The sequence below is a fragment of the Lates calcarifer genome, linkage group LG13 (genome assembly GCF_001640805.2).
Source record: "Lates calcarifer isolate ASB-BC8 linkage group LG13, TLL_Latcal_v3, whole genome shotgun sequence".
Classification (NCBI taxonomy): domain Eukaryota; kingdom Metazoa; phylum Chordata; class Actinopteri; family Centropomidae; genus Lates; species Lates calcarifer.
In genome coordinates, this window is record NC_066845.1 from 15,119,683 (window position 1) to 15,142,267 (window position 22,585).

The 22,585-nt window shown below is 44.2% G+C and overlaps 1 protein-coding gene across 3 annotated transcripts in view; it reads right to left on the minus strand.

Moving 5' to 3' along the window:
* Positions 1-22,585, minus strand: part of LOC108878425 (tetratricopeptide repeat protein 28) — a 157,368-nt gene that overhangs the window by 43,288 nt on the left and 91,495 nt on the right. For all 3 annotated transcript variants that reach the window (XM_018669105.2, XM_018669106.2, XM_018669107.2), the window contains 3 exons: positions 19,146-19,293; positions 14,271-14,543; positions 12,838-12,968 (listed from right to left, as the gene is read on the minus strand). In XM_018669105.2, the coding sequence (XP_018524621.1) occupies positions 12,838-12,968; positions 14,271-14,543; positions 19,146-19,293 (552 nt within the window). The remainder of the gene's footprint in view (positions 1-12,837; positions 12,969-14,270; positions 14,544-19,145; positions 19,294-22,585) is intronic.

A 22,585-nucleotide genomic window follows, 5' to 3' on the forward strand; every position in this document is an offset into this window, starting at 1 on the left:
CACCTGCAGTGATAAACACACTGCAAGTCATCTCTCTGCAGCATTTCAAGGCTTTTTAGCCTCTTCTAGCTCATTGTTATTGTTTTCTGCCCTGCAAATTCTGTTTGCTACCTGCCTGAGAACTTTCAAGAATTGGTGGTGACCATGACAGATGTAAAAAGAAAGTAAATTTTAGACCTATATTTGTCAGGCAGCCAGAAAAACAGCCAGATATTGTGTTTTCAGCTTCTCAAATAAGGAAATGAAATGTCATAGCTTTTGTGAGGGAGCAATATACGTTTACAATGCAAGCTGACTAAATTCAAAGGTGGTCCTGCTGACAAATCAAGGTACACAATATGCAATGTAACTTGTACCCCACCAAGTGCAGCTGTATATTTTCTTCAATTCAATCTTCTGTACAAAAAGGAAGGTCAACATCTATGAAAAAATAGATCCTCCATCAAAACAACTTCCCATCTCTCACCTCTAAGTTTAATAGCCAGCTCAATCATGCCTTATACTGACTCTTGTCGTCATACTGGTGGGCGAATAAATCCACAATGACATGCAGCTGAGAGAGCGAAAGGACCTCGTTCTACCTCCAGCCCGGCACACTAACCATTTATATCCCTTCCTCCTCCTGTGCTTTTATTCCCCAAATGTAATTACAAGCCTGGTGAGGGTGGCTACTGTGGCCTGGGCAGCCTGCAGAACACAGCATCAACACCAACACTTGGTGGGATCAAAAGACGGGGCTGTACCTCCAAAGCACCTCTGCACCTCACCGCTCTATAGACTGCAGCTCCTCCAAGCTACACCAGACTAACCCCCATGCTTTCAGCACCACTGGGTCTTTCGCTTTAGCCCCAGGCAGACAGAACTGGTGCGCCCGATAAAGACTAAAAAAGAGGATCTTACTACTGGGCTGTATTATCACATCCATAAACACATTATGCGCATATGCACACATACACACATGCTCAAAAACACACTTGTGTGCACACACTACCTCCCACCGCGACAGAGATTTAAGACCATCAGGATGGTAAGCTCCCTTAGTGCAGCATGATGGAAACCAAATCCCAGGAACATTCCTTTCGCTGTCCCATGCAAGACACATCTGCCTCCTGGGGTGACTGTGTCCCTATTTTGAATGTGTGTGTATCTGTGTGTGTAGATACAGAAGGATAAAATCCAGAATTGCCTAATTACTTTCCTTAAGTCCAAAATTTCCCAGGACAGTATAACAGAGCTGCACTGATGTTTTTCATTTTCAGGTAATATGGACTACTGACAACCAGGGAGACAGACAGATAAAGATGATGGCTGATGAGAGATCAAGGGCGTGCCAAGTTGTAGTGTCGGGTGCAGGGCACGGATCGGGAAATAATCATTCGCTTTTAAGGCATGTTTTCTAGGAGATGCTGGGCCACCTGCCAGTGATGCCTCCAGCTGTGAGCACACGCCACAGGACTCTGATTGACAGGGAGGGTAAATAGTTGCTAGCAGGGGCCCTGATTGTATCTTTCGCCTCTGGCAGAATAGAAGCCCGAGTGGAAGGGTGATTGGCTTTTGTTACAGCCCTTCAGCCACAAATTAAGTTGGCATCTCAGCCGAGCCACCCGAGATGCACATTCGCTTAGAGCTGCTTTCTGCTCCTACAACCCGCCCCCGTGCCCAGAAAAACAGACACATCTGTCTCTGCTCCTTTAACAAAAGCCTTCTGAGGAAAAAAGGAGGACCACATCCTAATGGACGGGAAAAGGGGTGTTCAGGGAATAAGGAGGCTGAGCTAGAATGAGGCAGAGAGCAGAGAGGAGAATATGTTTACCAAACACTCTGCAGGGACTGTGGTGGAATTCGAAGGCCTGATTTTTCTGGAATGCCTGTTGTGCTGAGGTCACGCAATGTAAGAAGGGGGGATTTGCCAGCGTAGGAGGAACACTTGGCTCTGCAAAACTCTCCAACTGAGGACAAGCTGGAGCTGAGAGAAGGTGCTCCAGGTGTGGAGGAAACTTTGTAAGCTGAGCAAGAGCTGAAGAGCGTTAGCTGACTCATAGCACACACACGAGCACCAATCGAACTCTGCTTCCACCAGTCAAGAGCAAGAGCGATAGGAAAAACACCAGCGCGGCTTCAAACAAAGTGGATTTCTGTCTGTGTTAGATTGGCCTCTTCACACTGGAGTGATGGAGCAATCACAGGCCACTTTTGCACTGCCATTAAGTGACAGGATGCAGGCTTACCAGCCATAATATATGCCTAACTACTGCTTAACAAAGGCGAGCGGGCTAGTTTAGAGGACCTAAGAAAAAGAGAGAGAGGGAAGGGGCGGAAATGAGAAAGGAGGGGTGGGAAGGAGGAGGGGGTTAGTAATACAGCTGAGCCAACAGCAACAACTATTACATGACTCATCCCCACATCTGCAGCAGCAAATGGCTCAGGCCTCAACTAAGGTGGACTGTAACCAGAGCCTAGCAAGAGTCCACCGAGCAGCACAGCCAATGGACATACTGCTGTACACTGGAGACTTAATAAGACAAGACTCTTTACATAAAACTTCCCCTACACTGCATTACTCTGATACCTGTCCAATGAGACTCTAGTTTTTGAGTAGGCAAACTGGTTTAATGACACACTGACCCAGACATAAAATGCTATTTGTGCAATCTCTTCTGTTCAGTGTCTTCCTGAAAGTACATCACTGTGTATATATGGTTTGCAATAAACAAGTCGAGTACACACTGGAGACAAGCCCATACAAAACTCATCATCTCTGGGACAGTGAGATTCCGACACAGCCCAGATAACAACCATAAAGCGATTTTTCTCTTGTGCATCTCTTCAGAGCCGCAGGCGTACATGTGCAAACACACAAACTGCATACACGTACAAAGACAACACTGAAAAGGTCCCTTTTGTCTGCTCAACACTGATGAAAAGCTACCCACTGCGAACTTCAATCACATTCGAAAATGAGTTGGAGACGTGCTGCAACCCCGACAGTGTCATTAAGCCTGTCAGTCAGTCCCCTGAAGTGTGGGGAGGGGGAAACCGCCACTGGCCTTCTACAGTGCGCCCTGTAGCCCTGAACTAGACCCGAAGGAACTAAGAGCCCCTCCTGTGCTAGATCTATGTCTGACATGGGCATAATGAAGCTGTATGATTATAGATGCTGCTTCGTCTGTCCATAAACCCCCAAATGTCAAACATGCAGACAAAGGAATCATGCATATTCTAATGGTGTTCAGGGTAGATGATAACAAACACTATCATGTGAGAAATGATAGCTGAAATCCCATCATATATGTTCCCACGCAGTAAAACCCATGCGATGAACACACAGCCACACGTATACACAGAGACAGAGGCACACACAATACATAGAGCAAGATAAGCCTCTGCATGCTGTCAGAGGCTGGTGTGTGATTGGCCTCTGTGGAGCTACTGCTTTTCTCATCATTAACTCTTCAGAGGATCACACTACTCTAATCACGCTAAGCCTCTCTGAATGGTGATGAAGTCAAAAACGTGCCTATGCACATATTCACAAATGCCCAACTCATTACAGACACACATGCATACACACATTCATAGCAGCACTTTCTTTATCACCACAAGCACAAAACGTTACACACACAAGCAGCAGTGTGCAGTCTGCAGCGAATCTGATACCGAACACTGTTTGAACCAATTATGGCCATTTTGCAGGAACACTACAGAACTACGAATCACTTCTATAGTCAAGGGTGTAATTTCCACTGAGTATGGAAGGGACATGTCTCCCTCACTTTTCAAAATTCAATTTTTGCTACCCCACTTTTAGATTCTCACATCATCCCATCTGCCAGAATCCACTTGATCACAATGTTTATACTCTCATCTGACTGAGTCACCTTCAATTATTAAGATGCACTCATACCAATAAGCTTTATCGGCAGCAGTGATACAAAGACAATAAAATGATGCTAGAATTGAACAGTGTGTGTGTGTGTGACCATGGCACCACAAGAGTCCCTCCAACCTGAGATGACCACACCTTGCCACTAGCACAAGCCAATGGCTGCAATTAAATCTGCTGACAGCACCAGCAATAGCTACTAACTTTTCAAAATTGAGTCTAGCTACAATAAAATACCAGAGCAGTCTTTACCTCTGGGCCCTCTCCTGAATATTTTACAGCCTTGATTCCACTCAGTCCCTTTCTCTATTTAAGACAGCACATTTGAGAGCTTTTTCTGATGTTGATGTGTAGCCAGCTAAGGCCTGTCTCAACTGTTATTTAGAGACCATACTGTGTGCGCTGCAAGGTCAAGTATAAACAGAACCCATAGGCCTCTGTCCCCTCTTAAGATGGAGTACTTTCATTTCACTCACTTGGGGCCTCGTATTTTCTCTCCATTTTATTGCTTTCTCTGAGCGCTTTCCACAAAGACACATTCCACCTCCTCATACAGACACAGGGCTCCTGTCCAAGAAAGAGTGGGGAAGGTCTGGATACTGTGCCACAGGGACAAGAATGCTGACACTGCTCTAACTTGGGACAAAAGCTAAAGATGAGAGTGGAGAGACGCAGAGTTAGGAAAGAGAAGGCGAGCAAGTCTCATTGTATAGGAGTTGTTAGGAGGCTTGAGCCGAGCCAAGCTGAGGAGCTATAATCCCCATCTTTGGCGTGATGTCAGGGAGTCCTGCTGAAGACCATTTCCTCACGCTGCAAAAATGCTGTCTCCTACATCCCAGTGTGTGCCGCAGCTATATATAATGCAAACATCAAATGCTTGTAGCTGCGCTGACCTCTCTCTCCCCGGGAGACCCCTTGTTCCCTCGTAATACAGAAACCATTCCCCCAAACACACACACACACACAGTGGTCCGAAACTCCACTGCACCATCTGAATTTCACCTTATCTCTAAGGACAAGCTCATCTCTATTTTACAGATGGGTGAGTGGTGAGGACTAATCTGGTTCCTATCTTTGACTTCACTCTTTAAAGATCTGAGAAAAGGGAGAGCACAGAGGAAGAGGAGGAGAAGGAGGAGGGGTGTTCCTTCACAATGCATTCTGTTTCAAGGACAGGAGAGAGTGGAGGAAGAGCAAAGTATACTGCCCCATGTTCCTTTGTTTTTCAGTGTTTTTAACGTAAATATCTCATGCATTGGTTGCAGGAATCAAGATATAAACCAATCAATTGCACAGATATATCATTTTAGGAATGATACACATGTTGCTGATTTGTCTATTTAATTATTCATTGCTCACTTTTGAATTATTTTTTGGAGTTTGGACAACATCAGATTTCTGTGTTTTTATCAAGGCACTAAGGGTGCAGGTAGAGCTCTGGCTGACTTGAGTAGGTATTTGCTTATATGCATAAATCAACAATCATTTCCACAGTCGCACTGACTAATCACAGCCAGTAATTGCTCCAGTGAGTGAAAAAAAGGGTTCGGGCCAGGCCATTGCCCAGAGGACATTGTTGTGCTACACTACTGGTTGCACTTAGCCTCTGACCTCAGCTCCTAATCACCAATTATCATGCAGCCTTTTCTGCATATTGACGCACGGCAAAGGGTATCAACTCAGAATGCCTGCTAACCAGGCTGAAAACAAACAAACGACAACATCGACAAAATCCCAAGTTAAATGTCTGCTCCAGAGGACATCTTCTAAATGCAAATGTACATGAGGCTTTTGACGGCAGCCAATGTGTTGTCGAGGGCAGTTGTGGAGGGAGTTGACTTGGATTTGTAGCTCTCCCATGTCACAACAATATCTTTTTACCACAGGGCTGCTGACATGATTCATGAGCCAGAGGACTTGATGTGGTGTTGCTGTGCAGGCCAGATGAAATCCCCCCAGTCCACTAATATAGGTTTCTGTGTTGGGGTGTGCTTTATAAGTTACTGTAGCTAAGGAGCCATTTCACACTGCTGAGCTAGAAATAGGTCTTACTGTAGCTAAATCAACCCGGTCCACCCCTCCTCAACCCTTGTCACTGGAGACAGTATTACACAGTACACACATAATTCTACACACACGTTCAATAAACACATACACACATTCCTTCTCTGCCTCTCTTTCTCTTCCCTTTTCTCTCTCCCTTTTCCTTCCTTCCCTTCATAACCACCTCCAGTGGCCCTCCCTTTTTCCAAGTACCTCTCTTTCCTTGCTCCTTCTCTGTCTCCTTCATTAAAATGGACTTCCTAAAGCCTCCATTCATCTTGCTGACAGCTCCACTATCGATCGGGCTGGAGAAAGGGATGCAGTTCCAGAGCTTTAAATGGCTCTCTGGCCAGCCTGGATGAGGGCTGGAGGTGAGGAGAAGGAGGAGGAGGGATCACCAGGTTTAGCCAGGAGGTCTGCCCCAAGTCTGGACTCTGATGCATTTTTTGTCACCAGTGAATAACACTTAGATTGCCCTGATGGCAGGGATCAGAATTTTCATCAAAATGACTCACCAACTCCGTAATGAGGATTGAGATCAGATAATGAATTAATCACACGGGTTGAAAGCACATTAGCCAGCCTCTCTGGACCACTTGCAAGCTCCTCTGAAAGTGAAACCTATATTGGTACCACTCAAAATACTGGGAAGAAACAGAGGCGGGAGTGTTTCAGTTGGCTATGCAGACATGTAATTCATTTCAATCAAAGCCATGTGGGCTACCGTTCCGCTGGCTGACGCCTTCAATCGGGCTCCATCCCTTATCGTCAGCCATTATCTAGGGAGGATGAGTTGGCACATTCTGTCTTCATCCCTCTCGCCGTGTGACATCAAATGCCTCTGCCAAGATTAATGATCGGACGTTGGATTTTCCTAATGATTAAAATCTCTGTGGCGTATACTCAGTGTCCTGCAGTGCAGTGGAAACCCCAAGGAGCCTGTTGGATCCCCTCTGCCTTCTGATGAGCACTATCTATGTGTCTGTTGGTTGTCATCTATAATCATATAGTGCACCACAGCGGCATATCAGAAAGCGAGGGAGTCTCCTGTGACCATGTCACTGTTTATTTGTTATCTAATCTGTCCCTCTCTACTGCCATTGATTGGACCAGCAAGGGAGAAAAGACAAGGTGTAATATTAAAGACAAATTACTCAAATTCCCAACTGTGAGCAGTGCAATCTACACAAGACACTGCAGTGTTTAGATTAAGCATTTGTTAGAGTAGCATTAGCAGCAGGGTTTGTGATGCTTGTGTACTGATGCTTAAAGTAGTAGCTTAAAGGAGTCCATACAGCATTCAGCTTTGTAGAGCCAATTTAAAAATCCAAGCCCCTAATGGCGAAGAATCCTTTAAGACTGGATTGTGTCTGCTCTTCCCAAAAACTACTCTCGCACAAAATCTGGTGACATGGTCTGAGATTCTGTAAAAATGCAGAAAGGCTAAGACAAACGTGGCTAGAGGGAAGAAAAATCAGACGAAGAGAATGGAAAAGGAGGGATGGGGAAGGGGTGAGGTTGAAGAGAAGAAAAGAAAGGAAGCAGAGGTGATGTGGAAGGGCATAGGAAAGAAGAAATGGAGCATGGGGCACTGAGGAAAGAAAGAAAGAGAGAGAGAGAGAGAGAGGAGAGGAGGCGGCAGAGAAGCAGAGCAGTAGTCGATATAACGGCAGTCATTCATCTCTCTGACAGCCTTCCAAATGCTCCACTGGGGGACACAAAGCTGCGTCACCTCGAATGCAGCAAATGCACAGCGCGCACACGCGGGTTTACATACATGCGCATACACACACAGAGGAAATACATGTTTATGATCCTTGATTTTGCCGCGCATGCACACGCAGAGCTCCACGTTCTGGGTCAACGATATGTTGCAGGACATGGTTAAGTCAGTGCATACACCATTACTCTGCAACCTGTACAAGCACAAATCATAGCCACAGGCGTCAGCTAGACATTCTCACATGCTTTCACTCACTCACACACACACACACACGTAAAGCACATCTGCTGATTTGTTAAAACGACGTGTATGTGCTGCAACAATCAAATCAAGAGCAATAAATCTCAAGGGCAGTTCAAACAAACCTATGAGGTGGAAAACCATCTCAAATTTTACACACATACATTACATTTTACAATCCTACATTCTTAATATTTCTTTGCAAACACACTGAAATGTTCCAAGACAAACACGCATATGTACAGCACATGACACATTCACGTGACATTGGAATACAGGAACACAGATGTGTGCTCCCATTAATACACACACACACACACACACACACACACACACACACACACACACACACAAATCCTTGTTTCCCAGCTCTGGTCATGGCCCATTGGCTGATGCCTGCCGTCCATCTCTCATGATTCATGCCTAAGCGAGCTGCTGTAGAGCAGTTCTAAACCACTGGGCCGAAGAGAGCCCGTGTGTCATTAAGGCACAGTGGGCTGGACATGCTGTTAGAGCCGCTGCACCATGGACAGCTCTGTGCCTCAGTCTAGCACAACAGGAGGTGAGGAAGCAGGTACTTCTGTATGTGGTAGTACTGGTTTTACTAGAAATTTAATATCAACAGCTCAGTGCACTCACAGACTACCTTGCCCTATGAGGTGTATACAGTGAGAAAGAGAAATGCTGCCTTTTATTTAGTCGGACACTGTTCTGCTACTGCCCTCCACCGAGCATTTCAGCTAAATTAGCCCCTCTAATCATCCCCAAATCCTCCCTCTTAATCAGCAAAGCAGTGGAGGCTAAAGAAAGGAGACAAGGGTGCCAAGTCCCACCCTCTGCCATCCTCTATTAGCATGAGCCCCATGAAAGCCGGTGGAGGCACACGTCCATACCCTAATGACTCCTTAATGATCCCCTCCTCTGCTAGAGTGCTGACAAACACTGACAAACCCCGACCCTGACAAGAGGAACACCCACACTTAGCCCTCTTCCTCACCCCTTATTTAGAGGCTCATCTCTCAGCCCTCAGCCTCATTATACCAGCTAGGGTCCAGCAGGATCCATACAGCCCCAAACTAGTGGCAAGATAAACACTCATGATGAAATAGTCTGTGTCGCCTTCAGAGTGAGGGGCAAAGTTTGAGTAAATTCCTTTCGGCAGATGGAGCGAGAGGGAGAGAGAGCTTAGATAAACAAAGCCAAAGTTAAAAAAGAGAATGGCGGTAGGAGACAGAGTAGAACTGCCGAGCATGTGGAAAAAAAACATTGTTTGTATCCTTTTTACTTTTCCCCGATCGTGATTTCCACTTCAACTCCGGGGTTGGGGGAGTCAGTGGCGGAGACTCTTTTTAACATCACACAAGACATAATTACAGAGTGCACCGCTGCCAGCCCGCCTCAGTTTCTCCTAAATACTCACACCCCAAATTAGGGGTTACCTCCTTCTGGTTAAACCTACTATTTAAGATGAAAACGTCACAGACAAACAGAGGGGACAGGAAAGGGAGTACGGAGAGGAAAGACCTAGTTTAACAGCTTTGTTTCGAAATGACAGAGAAGGCCTTTGTTCAAAGATGGTTACTGGCAGGCCTTGGATAAAGCCAGGTGTGGAAACTGGGACAAAAACAAAAGTTGGAAAAGATACATGCACAGCCAGAAAGACTAGAGAGTGTGTTTATGTTCTATTTGCAGTATATATGACAGCTGAAAATCTGCTAAGGATATTTCCAAAAGGCAGCAAGCTAAAGAAAAACACTAACTTCACGCTAGCATATGACCTCACTGGTTTGGACCGCAGCTCCCAGTCCCAGTCGTGGATGACAGAGCACTCACTCTTTGAGCTTTTCCCCAGCTCTGCCTTTTCTTCTGTTTTGTTTTCTTTCTTTCTTTTTTTGTCTTTATAGATGAGTGTCCTGGTCAGATTCATGACGATTTATTAGTGTCACAGGGTCTGCTGGTCAGCTACAGGCAAGGGGCCAACACTATGCCTGACTTTTTTTTTGCCATGCTGTGCTGTAAAGAGCCACAACAGAGATTTTCTTCCCTGGTTATTAGAGGAAGAAAAGAGATCCCATACATGGCTCCTTTGCTGATATAACAAAACCCAGGTACTGTACCACCTCTTGATTTATAGAGAACACTCATCTGGGATCTCTGTTTTTTGTCTCTCTCTGCTCCTTTATCACACACAGGCTGTCGGTCACCCTATAGTACAGACTAGTAGCTGAACTATTGTGGTAAACCAGAGCTTTGACATATGTGGTATCAGAGTTAGTAGTATTACAGCAGACAGAGACACTAAAGTACATGTTGCCTGGTGATAAACAGTATGTCACCTTTAAGGGATCACATGAGAGAATAATTCCAGCTTATTACAACTGTGTCATATTGTCTGTGTTTTGACTATCATTTCTATCAGTTATGATGACATAATAACACTAATGTTATTGCTGTGATCTGGGAACATGGTGACAATGCTTTAGCAAAGTCCAACACTGTATGAAACACGATCAATCAAACAATCCTAAGATGTCAGTAACAGATCCTCATTGCAACTCTAAAACTAAGGAAGGCACAGGTCAAAGTTGAACCCAGAAGTTTGTGTGTATAGATTGTTTGGGAAATTTGACCATTTGATTAACCGAGATGCCAGCAATTAACAAGATGAGTACAAGCTTATCGGAATTGATATGAGCAATGGTCTAAAACTATAAAAATACGACCAGCAGTAAACTGGTTTTTCTTTTAACAGTGGCAATATTGTCTAACGTGAGACAAAAAAAGTCTGACTAGGCTTGGTTACACATACACATACATACACACAAAAACTGTATCAAGTTCACAGAGTTCATTTTAATGTGTCTGTTATCATCTTCCAAGCTTCTTGCCCACATGATCAAAACCTGAAGCTCAGGGGAATCAAAACCTACACCACACGTCATATCAAAGCCACATGGTCCGTCAGGTCCTTTTATCAACTCAAACATTTCACCATATACTGTATATGATTTCATTAAAGTCTCAAGGAAATTCTCAGCAAATGCAATGCACTCCAATCAAAGCTGTTTCAATTCACATATGGCACAAATCCCTATATCACAGAGTACTGGAATGAATGCCGCTTCATCACTTCTGTTTAAGTCTCTTCTCTCTGTCTTCTCCATAGTCCTAGGAGAAAAGACTGTAGGCTGCACACTGGAAATCCAGTCAGAAACAACATCCTGTCCCCGGCCTCTAGGAAGTGACCTCAGCTTCAGAAAGGCCAGATAAAAAGTCCACATCAGAAACAAAAACACCAGGCCAGCCGTAATGAGCTATCCGCCAGGCTCCAGTGTGTTCTGAGGGAGACCAGGTGGTGTGACACACATATGACTCTGATTAGGGGGCCTTCAGCAGAGGAACAAGAGGAGAGGTGGAGGAGAAGGGGTGGGATTGGGGGGGGGGGTGCAGTAGGGTGGGCCGTGCAGGGCCAATTGGGACGTTTCGTAAATGATGCAACTATTAGTGGTGTTCAATGACTTCCACCGGGCAGTAGGACACTCTGGCACTCATGAGTGGTCCGTTTGCCATTTGTGTGTAAGCATGGGGGTGCAGTTTGGGGGACTGTTTTCCTTGCAACACATGAGCAGCACGGGCCTCAGTGGCTGAAAATGTGATGTACAGTGGATTACAGAGGCTTGATACTGATATACTGATAGTACTGTGCAAGGTCTTTAAATGTCATTAGGTGCAGAAAAACTCATAAAAGTATTAATACTGGATATGGTAGCAGGCATACAGTGTACACACTTGCACGCATATGCACAAGTTAAAACATTCAATCAGACATTTGGTCAGCCAATTACTGCTACAGCCAGCCATGTGCAGAGCAGTCAAACCATCAGAGCAGACACTAAGGACCTTGTCTGTGTCCTCTATGTCTCTCACCCCATCTCTCTCTCTAACCTCATTACATGACAAAGGTTTTTGGCACTAGTGTCCGTAGACTCATAATCATACTTCTGCTCTGCACATATCCTCAAACTGTGGGAGGGAGAGATGTCGTGGGGACCTCTGGCCTCATTCCTCGGCCGCTAGTTTCGCCCTGGCGCATTGTGCTGCGTCTGACTGGACTGTTTAAATGTCTCCCGATATCAGGCAACACAAACAAGCAGGCCCGTCGGCCTGGTGGGGAGGATAAGGAATAAAGGGGAAACGGAGGCCATTCTTCTCGCCGTGTGACGGGAATTGTGTTGGAACAAGCACCTGTCACCCCCCAACAATGACCACGGAGGTCGGGCTGAGAGAGAGAGGGGGACAGAGAAGTAGGAGAGTTAGAGAAAGAGGGCATAGGACAGTGAAGAAAAGTGGATCGATCTGTCTAACTCATTTCCCTCCCTCTCCTTTAAGTTCTTCTTTCCCTCCCACTCTTTTTTCTCTCTCTCTCTGACCCCGTATTCAAACAACTTAATCTGTGTAAATTACATTCCACAACAGGCATATGTTACAAAGCCCCAGACTTACTGCTACATGAACCAGATAAACATCTGCATAATATCTGCATAAATGGTTTGCATTGATAATAAGGTGAACCAGCTGCCAAGGCTATCCTATTGGCCTTTCCTTCAGCAGCCTCACTCTCTCTCCTCCTCGCCATCACCTTCATCTGTTCTCTGCACCAACTTGACATTCTTTTTTTTTTTTTTTTTTTTTTTAAATAGACAAAGAGCAGCAGCATCTCTGTGTCCTTCACACTCCTCCTTCAGATACCCTCTAAACAGCCAGATCCAAAGAATGCTGGGCACAGCACAATCCCACACCTACAACATTATAAGATACTGAGAGAGAGAGAGAAAAAAAAGAACTTTGTAACCTCAATTCATTGTCCTCTGCGATGACAGTTAGCATGCTCTATCCATTTTAAGACCACTGTAACTGCTTTTAAACTTGCTATGTGTGTGCATCTCACCTCTCTGTCCTTTAGCTTCATGGCCAGAACCAGCTGGTTGCGATGGTTGGTCAGCGCTTCACGGTAGTTTCCCTTGGAGAAGAATGCCGAACCCAGATTCCCATGAGCACGGCATTCACCTGTTTGGTCACCTGTAGAAGAAAAAAACAAAATAGAATATTTACAATACAGCCTGAGAGATTACAAAGCAACTAGTGTTTATTTCACATCATCCCACCGCCACAGTGTGATGAACCACATCAACGCCACCGACATGCCACTGCACCCTTAAAAGGGAAAGTGGCCGTTATATGTTCTCCACAGTAGAGCGGCTTCCCTGACAGCTGCTAGCGTTGATCTCAATGCTCCAGAGGGTGAGAGGGGAAAGCCTTATTATTTCTGCCTGACAGAGAGGCCCCACAGACAGGGCCAAAGTAAAACGCAAGTCTCTGTGCTCCACCTGAGAACCATAGCTCCTTATCTCCAGCTGCTTTGCCCAGTCATGTGTCAAACTGTGTGGGGGTGAGAAGAGTGGAGCCAGTCAGTGCTACTCTCTGTTTTCATTTTCTTCCTATCTTACCTTCTTAAGTTTTTTTTTTCTTTCTCTCAAACCATCTCTCCTCTTCCTATACTAAACACCCACACAGTGCAGCCATACTCATAGTAGCAGCATCTATTTTTGAGCAAAGAAATGGGCCAATTCCTGTCAATTTTAAGATTTAAATTACCTTATAGTATCTGGTGCAAGAAGCTCAATAGGGAAAAACACAACAGGACAAAGGAATATTTTCCATTAAACCCACGGCTGTGCTCACATGTAAAAACTACACTGGTATTCTGCTTCAATTGAGCTACAGAAGAACAAGACAAAGAGTCTACAGCCATGCTAGCTGCTCTGTGAAACTGTACTTAGACATGGCAGAGCTTTGAGCTAAACTGTAGCTCTAATGCTAACCTGCTAATGTTTAGCTGATTACCATGTTCACCATCTTAGTTTAGTGTGGTAGCATGCTAAATTTGCTAATTAGCACAAACCAGAAAGCTGAGGCTGATGGGAATGTCATTACTTTAGTCAGAAAACAAAGTATTGGACAAATTAGAAGTTGTCTTGATGGCTCTAGAGGAACAGTTAAGGTTAATAAAACTCCTCCTGGGGAGAACACACATGGACTAAAATATGCGCACGTGGTTTAATCACAAGGGCAACTACTCTGATAATCTATGAGTTGTGTAAGTCATTTATCAAGAAAAATGCCAAACATTGGCTAGTGAGGATTTGCTACTTGTCTCTTAAACATTTTTTGATTTTAGACTGTTGGTTGGAGAAAATCCTCAGTATGTCACCTTAGGTTCTAGGACAAAATGTGACTAATGATTGATCTAAAAAGTAATTTTAAAAAAGTATAGATAATAAAATTATTATTATTCCTTATTCTCCATTTTGCACCTCTTACCTAAGGTCTTGGCCACCTCTAAGTCCTGCTGCATGTAGCCGGTGCTCTTCTCGGTGTTGCCCAGAGACCAGTGGGCGCTGCTGAGGGCCGAGAAGACGGAGCCGCGTAGCTTGAGGCTGCATGTGCCGATCTTCAAAGCAGCCTCCAGCACCACAACAGAGGCTGTGTGGTGGCCTGCTGTCAGCAGCTCCTGGCCAATCACAGACACCACCACAAAGGGACTTTTGTCCAGCTTCATCTTTTGCAGCTGCTGATAGGTGGGCTCGAGAGACTCTGCGCAGGAGGGACATGAGTAAGACAGAGATTAAAAACAGACTCCAAAATATGCCACAACATAACCTTGTGCTGACATGGTAACTGACAACAATATCTGACGCTGATTGTGGTAACTGTGTTGCGTGTTTACCAGCTCTGACAAATGTGACTGCTGTCTGATTTCAGATTCTACTTTTCTCCAGTAATGGGTGAGTTTTGTATGCCTGGATAAGCATAGCCTGTAGCTTGGCTGAGTGACGGCTTTCACCGACAATAACTCAACATATAAGCTATTTTTCTGTTCCATCCACTCTGACTGGGGTAATCTCAGGTAATTTCCAACAGCGGCGCATAAAAATGGCACAAGTTTAGACCACTGTGGGCAACGGCCTTTACAAAACACAGAGTGAAACTATATTTCTGCCTTTCTCTTCATGTCAGTTGATATGGTTGTTTGAAAGAATAGAAAAGGCTGAGTGGTTTTTGCGATAGAGTTTAAAGAGTGATGGAGAAACTAATGCAGTTAATGCACAACAGTAGCAGCAGCAGAGGAATGCAGAGTAAAGGAGACACACAAGGTGACCTTTGAAGAGGCTGAAAATGCACACAATGACATAAATCAATGGTGGGCCGCATGGGATTCAGGATCCACAGCCCCTCCAGATTACAAAGCCCTCTGGCAGACACCAGCATCGAACAACAGGAGGGAGGGGGGGCGGCAGGGGAGGCACGCCCAAGTGTGTGTGTGTCTTCTAATATATTTGTACATGTCAGTATGTATTTGCATTCATGTATAGGAGTGCATCTGGGGGATACATAATTCTCATGGCCCTTTATTTGCAAATATTTTGAGCAGAGACACTACTAATTAGGTCAAAGCACTTGGAGACTGCATGGTGTAACTGTGCCTGTACAAACTGACGACGTGTAGTCTGCATTTTATGCTAAGGCCCAAGATTTCATAAACTGTTACTTTCATTTGTTTAGACAAACATTTAGGCACAACGAGTACACAGTCACAATATCTGAACAAACTCAATAGTTCTTCGAAGCACACACAGACGCTAATTCACCTAGACGCACGCACAGACAATATGAGATGCTTCCCCACACAAGCACTCAAAAGCATAACTGATTATGCTCTTTCAAGACCATCACTTGTGTTCCAGCACTTGGCAGAATGTCGTGCTTACAGAGACAGTGCGTGCATATAATATCCATTCATAGCTTGTAATTGCCTTCAGAGTGACACCGAGCGCTGAGTCATAAATCAAACGCAGAGAGAATGCTTTTTTAAAAAGGTGTCATGGCTGCTGCATTCATAAACAGGTAGTTATGACAACATCCGAGTGTGTTGTTTCACACATACACAGGCACACACGCGCACACACACAAAGAGTCAAATGCTTTAGCAAGTGAGGCTCATGATATGAAGCAAGAATTACAACCTCCACCTCACTGACGTGCACACAGCTGACAGTCAGAGAGTCATAACAGAGAATCATTCTGCCTCTTTCTCCCCTTTTGTCTTGTAAGAGAAGCAGTTATACTGCTGCTTTTGCAGCTAGGGCCACACCTCGCTGTAGTGACAGTATACTTGTGGGCAACAATATGTTTCTGCAGTGTGCCGAAGAGTTATTCTGCCTTCCATTTCATGTGAATAAAGGTGTAAGCCATGCACTCCTGTATTTGAGGACATCAGTGACAGGGTGATGAGGCTGTGAAATACTGCAAAACTGGATAAGATTAGCATTACCATCCTATCCTATTACATTACTACAAATTTCTATTACCAGCATGATGCATTATGTGCTATCTGTGGTTACTGGTTGTGTGGTCAGGCTGCTGATATATGTTTTTGTTGTATCATTGGATTTGCTGACAATAAGAAAATATAGAATATAATCCTATCCTGTAAGTAATAATGTGACAGAGAAATGTAAGGGTTATGTAGCAGCCCCTCTTGTGTTCATAGTGTTTAAAAGTCAAAGGCTCTTTGCTCAAAGGCTCCTCAGCAGGACAGATGCTAATGCACACAGGGTTCAGATCCTCCAGTTAAAGGACAATCTTTTTAACTGCAAATGATCCAGCCTGGGTCAATAACCGCCACACTGTGAAACCATCCGCTCTCTGGTTTAGATAGCATATGTGGGAAACAATCCAAGAATTAACAGCTAATGGACCCTTTGCACTCTCTCTGGCCCCAAGCAGCTGAGTGAGAGACAGAACTGGGGCAGGATGAATAGTAAGAATATTACCCACGTGAATGCATACACACTGAAACACAGTTTCCAATATATAAAACTGTGAGTGGCTGATTTCCCACAGATCGCTCAATGACACAGATGGAGCATGCTGATACTGGAGGAAAAAAAATGCTGCCAGGATGATCGAAAGTGGCAGACGGAGAGCGACAGATACAGTAAAAGAGAGGGAGGTGAGATTGCACCAGTCTCCTCTTGTGTGAGGGGCCTTTGTTGTGGGAAATACAGTATGAGTCACAAGAGAGCACAACAGCTGTTTAAATCTGCAGTAATGAGAGGAAACCTTGATCAGTGCAAGGAGGAGAAGGAGTGTGTATGTGTTAGAGAGAAAGAGTTGAATTGTATATGACACTAAGATTTGGAGAATTGTACATATAATATTAAATTTACTGCGAAAACAAAGCAAGCTTTGAGCTCACAACACACAGAGTCCTTGAAGACCTGTGCCTTGATATTTTCCTCTCAGGTTCATTATTTGTCTTCCTCGATCCTAATTTATTTATTTTCCTATTTTGGGATGAATGTCATCGGCTGGATCTCTTTGCTCGGCAGCAGAAAATAAACACAAAGGTGCTCTGGGAGGACTGAAAACATCACAGTGTGACGAGATATTCGTGGTAAGATAAATGACTGAGATAAGTGAACATTGCAATCACAGCTAGATACAATCAGCTCTTGGCAACATGGCAACAACACTGAGTTTATACACAGAAGGGAATAACACAGCTTTCGCAAAACTGGTATAAGAGATTTAAGTGTAATTACAAAAGGATTACAGCTTTTTAGTGTAATGTCCTTACAAACCATAAACAAGCAGGTGGAAAACCTTTTCAATACAGTGATATAATGTATATGTAGGCTTTTAACAACTCCACAAGCCATATTTTGTTTCAAAGTGAAACCACTTGTTCAGTTTTCTTATCTCCTATTAAATTGGTGGGAGAGGTGATCAACAAGCTGAATCCTGGGATGAGTGTATTATGTGGCTGGTAAACAGGATGGCAGGAATGTGACGCCCTTCCCCCTTGAAGGAGAAAAAGCAAAGCTCGCCTACCTTTCACTTATCAGGGGACTTTGGCTGAGTAACACTGATTATCCTCCCTGTTTGCTGGCGTAACATTGATTATCGTCCCCCTGTGCCAGGAGCCCCTCTGAGAGGATCATTGCTCTTAATCCCCTGACCTAGCTACCTCTCCTCAACACACCTTGGATTAGGTCCTCTGATGGTTGCCTGGCACTGTGGGAAATAGGGTAAACAATTAAGAGATTAAATGGCTCGGGATAAATGTTGGTCTTCCCCTACTGAGAAGACCAATTCTGGTCCATGTTCCACGGGTCTGGGCTCACACCCAAACCCTTTTCTTGTTTTGGTTCCAGTGACAGGCTTATATACTCAGGCGTGCTCAGATGGGCCCTCCGTTCTTTATTCTCCTTGCGATATTTTTTTTCCTTCTTCTGCATTTGGACAAGAATATTCAGAGGAGCACTGTATTCAATCAAAGAAAAACAGATTCCTCACAGAACAAAGCTCCTCAGAGCTGCTGATCTCATTGCACAGTTCAGTAAATTTTGGATTATAAAACAAGGCCTCATCGATTCACAGGCGCAGTTTTCAGCACATTTTGGAAAAGAGGTGATGACAAAGCAAGACAGCAGGATGACTCAGTCTATTTTGGCAGTCGGTACCATCTAGATCTGAAGCATATTAAATCCTCCACAGTGGTCATCTGAAGTAAAACTCCTTGCCAGGTTTGTTTTGAGGCTCATTAGACTGGCCCACCCTGATTACTCATGGGCAATCAGGTCACTGCAGTTGGCTGATACGACAGATAATGCAAAACGGGAAAAAAAAAAACACATTTTAGTAACAATCTTGGCTTGAATGTGCTACTTATAAATCTATTCAACTTTAGGAAAAAGGCTTACCCAGGGGCAGACACAGACAATGGCATTAGTGTTGGATGCTCATTAAGATAAGGAGCTATCTGTACGTGTGATCGGCCCTGACTGACAATAAGATATGCTGAAGCTGCAGGCATCAGGCTTCAGAGTCCGGTAAGTACTTGACACCAGCAGTCAGTCACAAAGACAGAAAGACAGGCAGATAGAGAGATGGCCTGCCCGGTGAACGGGTAAAAAAACTGACAGGTAAAGTCACCCCAACACGCTTATTGACTGACAGAGTGTGAGGATTATCTGTGGGACAGGCTTTTAGGCAGCCGTAGGACAAAACATGTGGAGATGGCAAAGCAGACAGACAGTGGCGCCCTCACATACACATACACACACACAAACACACAAACAAACACGCTGTCAGAACACAAATAAAAATATATTTGGCTGCTAAAATTCTTACCTCGTAGTGGTGATTTCATGGCGGCCTCTACCATGCCCACCAGTAGCTGCAGGCTCTTGGGGTCTTGGGCCAGCCCCGAGGCGAAGGCGGCCAGTGCGTCGGCATGGCGACCAAGGTACTGAAGGGCAACACCCTGTCGGAAGTATGCCTATAGAAGGAGAGAGGTAAAAGACAGAGTCATCAGGGCTCGAGTGGAGTCTAGCCGCAGCATGGGGCTTTATACAAACACATTACCAGACACACTCATTTCACGCCATTTGCATTTTTTCCACATGAGTAGTTTTTCGGAACATGGCACCTCTCTCCTTTGTATTCCCATAATAGAGTGATCACTGGGTTTTTTGTACTTGTTAATTGGATTATAAGTTTTACATAAATGCACATGTTACACTCTGGCTGCCTGCCTTCTCAGGAGCAACTATTGTTTTTCTATTCAATATTTTTTTTCTTCTGTTTGCTGTGGGAGTGAACTGCACACAAGTAGAGCACTGGGATTTCTCTTTGGCTGTGTGAGGAAAAAAGTAAAGAGAAAGAAAAAGGAGAATGAGAAAGAGCTACTTACTCAAGTCGGTCTGTAGCCCATAAATACTTCAGATTGTGCATTCCCTTTGTCGGGACGCAGTTGTAAAATAATAACACAACTGGCCAGAGTCTGTTTTTGCCATATTTTTACATCAGATGTATGCTTGTGTCATGTTTTGGATACATGAATGGCTCTTCAAGCAGACAAAAATTAAACACATTTGTCATCCAGTCATTTATTCACAGAGCAGAGAAACACACTGTTGCTAGCATAATAATTCAGCACCACTGAGACATAAACTGCATACGACTGCTGACATACTGTATCTTTCTGTGTGAGACTAAAATGTTTTGGAACATTCTTCAGACTGAAAACTAAAACAGACGCTGTCTCTAGGATCCAAAGCCCCATCAATAAGTGTATTTTTTTTTCTTCAACATGTCTGTTTGGACACTCGAGACAAAAAAAAGAGTTTTATCCAACCAAGTTTGTGACTCAGTATGTTTGTGTCTAAGGCCTGATCAGACAATAATCCTAGTGAGTTGTTAAACCTGACTCTGGTCCAGTCTTAACAACAGCAGCAAAGAGACATGGAACTAGATCCAGCTCATTATTCACGATCCAAACCACTAAATCCCCCCAAGAGAAAGCAAACTGTCTCTCGGAATAGTCATATCTGGGCTTGTGTGTCAGAAAACTTGCAATTACAGCAGCAAAGCATGGGGGAAAATGAGGGATAAGCATTATGTGAGGCAAGGAAACAACAGACTCTGTCATGTTAAGAGTCATGATTTTTTTTCCCTACTCTGGTGTTTTTGCCTGTGTGTGGGGCAGCAGCAACAGTCCAGGCTGCCGTATGGCCGCCTCCTCGCTGAGTAGTCGCAGTCACTCCACTCACAGCCTCCAAAAGTGACACGACGGCTAATTTGCCATTAGCATCTAAGAGGCCTTTTCATTAGTCTTCCCAAGCTGCTCTGTTAGCACCGCTAGGAAGTGAGAAAGGCGGGGAGGATTAGGGAAAATGAGACATGACATCGAATTTATAGAGACCAGTAATTAATTTTGCTTCCGTCCGAGCCCCCCACTGACAACCAATCTCTCTCCAGACCTGCTGCCCCCCTCGTACCATCTCTACATCCCTTCGCTTGCATCACAACTCCATTGAAAATGACGAGGACAGAGATTAGATTCAAAGCATTAACCTTTGTTCTAACACTGTTATTATATGAGGGGAGTGCAGGCCAGGGTATCCGCTCAATATTAATTGCATCTAGTGGCGGTGGAGTTTGGGCAGGACGCACTGGAGTGGAGAGGCCCACAAACGTTTCGCCCAGGGGAACAAAAGACATTTAAAAGCATTTCTCCCTTTGATTAGATTTAGCCTACAATATGACTGCTCTCCCTGAGATCTTTCTTTCATTGCAGTGTGCCCCCGACTGAGACGACCGGAGAAAGGGGACGAGTAAAAAAGATGAATAAAATAAGGCTGCCTTCAAACAAAAACTGGCATCTCCCTTAATCCCTTTATTTTACCCTATCCTGTCCTACATAAGGTTGAAAGACTAGACTGTGCAGAGAGTGAATTATAATACTGCAAACTCAAGCACAGGAATAAATGCATAAACGAAAGAGCCACGGCAAAAATGACGGAATCAATGTGCCGTACAGCGTTATAGGATTTTTTTTTTTCTTCCATTAATCTCCCACTGCCTTCAAAACACATCATGTGGCTGCACAAAGACATACACACACAATATATACCCTCAGTTTTTGCATAATCCAACAAGTCAATTCAACCAGTGCTGCTCATAAAACAGAAGGCTGACTTCAATTTACATTACAGTGGTTGAATACTAATTCAGGACAATACTGACAGTGATACTGATGAGAGGCTCAAGATAAACTGAGACTGAAATATTTAAGGAAAAGCCTGTATAGAATATGGGAGCATCAAACAGTGTATACAGACTAGGCTGCAGATATATAACACCAACAGGTTGGCTATGCTATTGGCACGAAGCATTTTGGGTGAAGGGAGAGAAAGATTTTACCCCTACACATTTTTTTTTAATTCAACGCTTAACAGGATCTTTTCTAAAAACACAGCAGCATCTGCTTAGAGCTGCTGCTACAGTGATTAGCGCAGCCTCTAGCTTAGCCACACACACAGAGAAATTGAGAGAGAGAGAGAGGTATAGTGCAGCGGTAAAGAGAAAGAGAGATAGAGAGAGCTTTACAGGGAAAGAGAGGGCTCTACAGATTAACTTTGCCCCGTCAACATAGAGCAATACACACACAACTGAACAGTACAAGACGGTGCTTAATCTTTAAGCCAAAAACTATCTCCCTAAACAGGATGCACATTAGAAAATAACTCATCCGAAGGCAAAGTTCTCACAGAACACAGGCCCTCCTGATTTGTGACGCATCTGTTAGGCATCTTGTACAACATGACATCCACAAACCAAGACTTCTAATCAACTGTTTTGCCTGGAATTCTATCCGGGGTAAATTATTGAACCTTCCTGCATCCTTGTCTCCTCTATTTAATGCAGCAATATGCTGATACCACAGAAGAGTGGATCGAGTGGGAAGGTGTGCCGCTCTTACCCGTGGGTAAAATCTGGGAGAGCTAATACGCATGTGTGTCAGTACATGTGTGTGTTTGTGAGTGTGTGTGTTTGAGAGAGAGGGAGCAAGAGAGAGAGGCTAGAAAAGACATACGAATAAGAGAGAGGATAAAAGCTTTTCTTGTTTCTCGAACATTTTAATATTTCATGAATGCTTGTTTGATGTAGTTTTAAATATTCATGTTTTTATGCTTAGGAGGAAGAGGGAAATGATGCAAAAAAAAAAAAAGAGTTATTCACTCTGGTACACTGTGCTACACACTGTGGGGACCCAACATTCTCTGCAC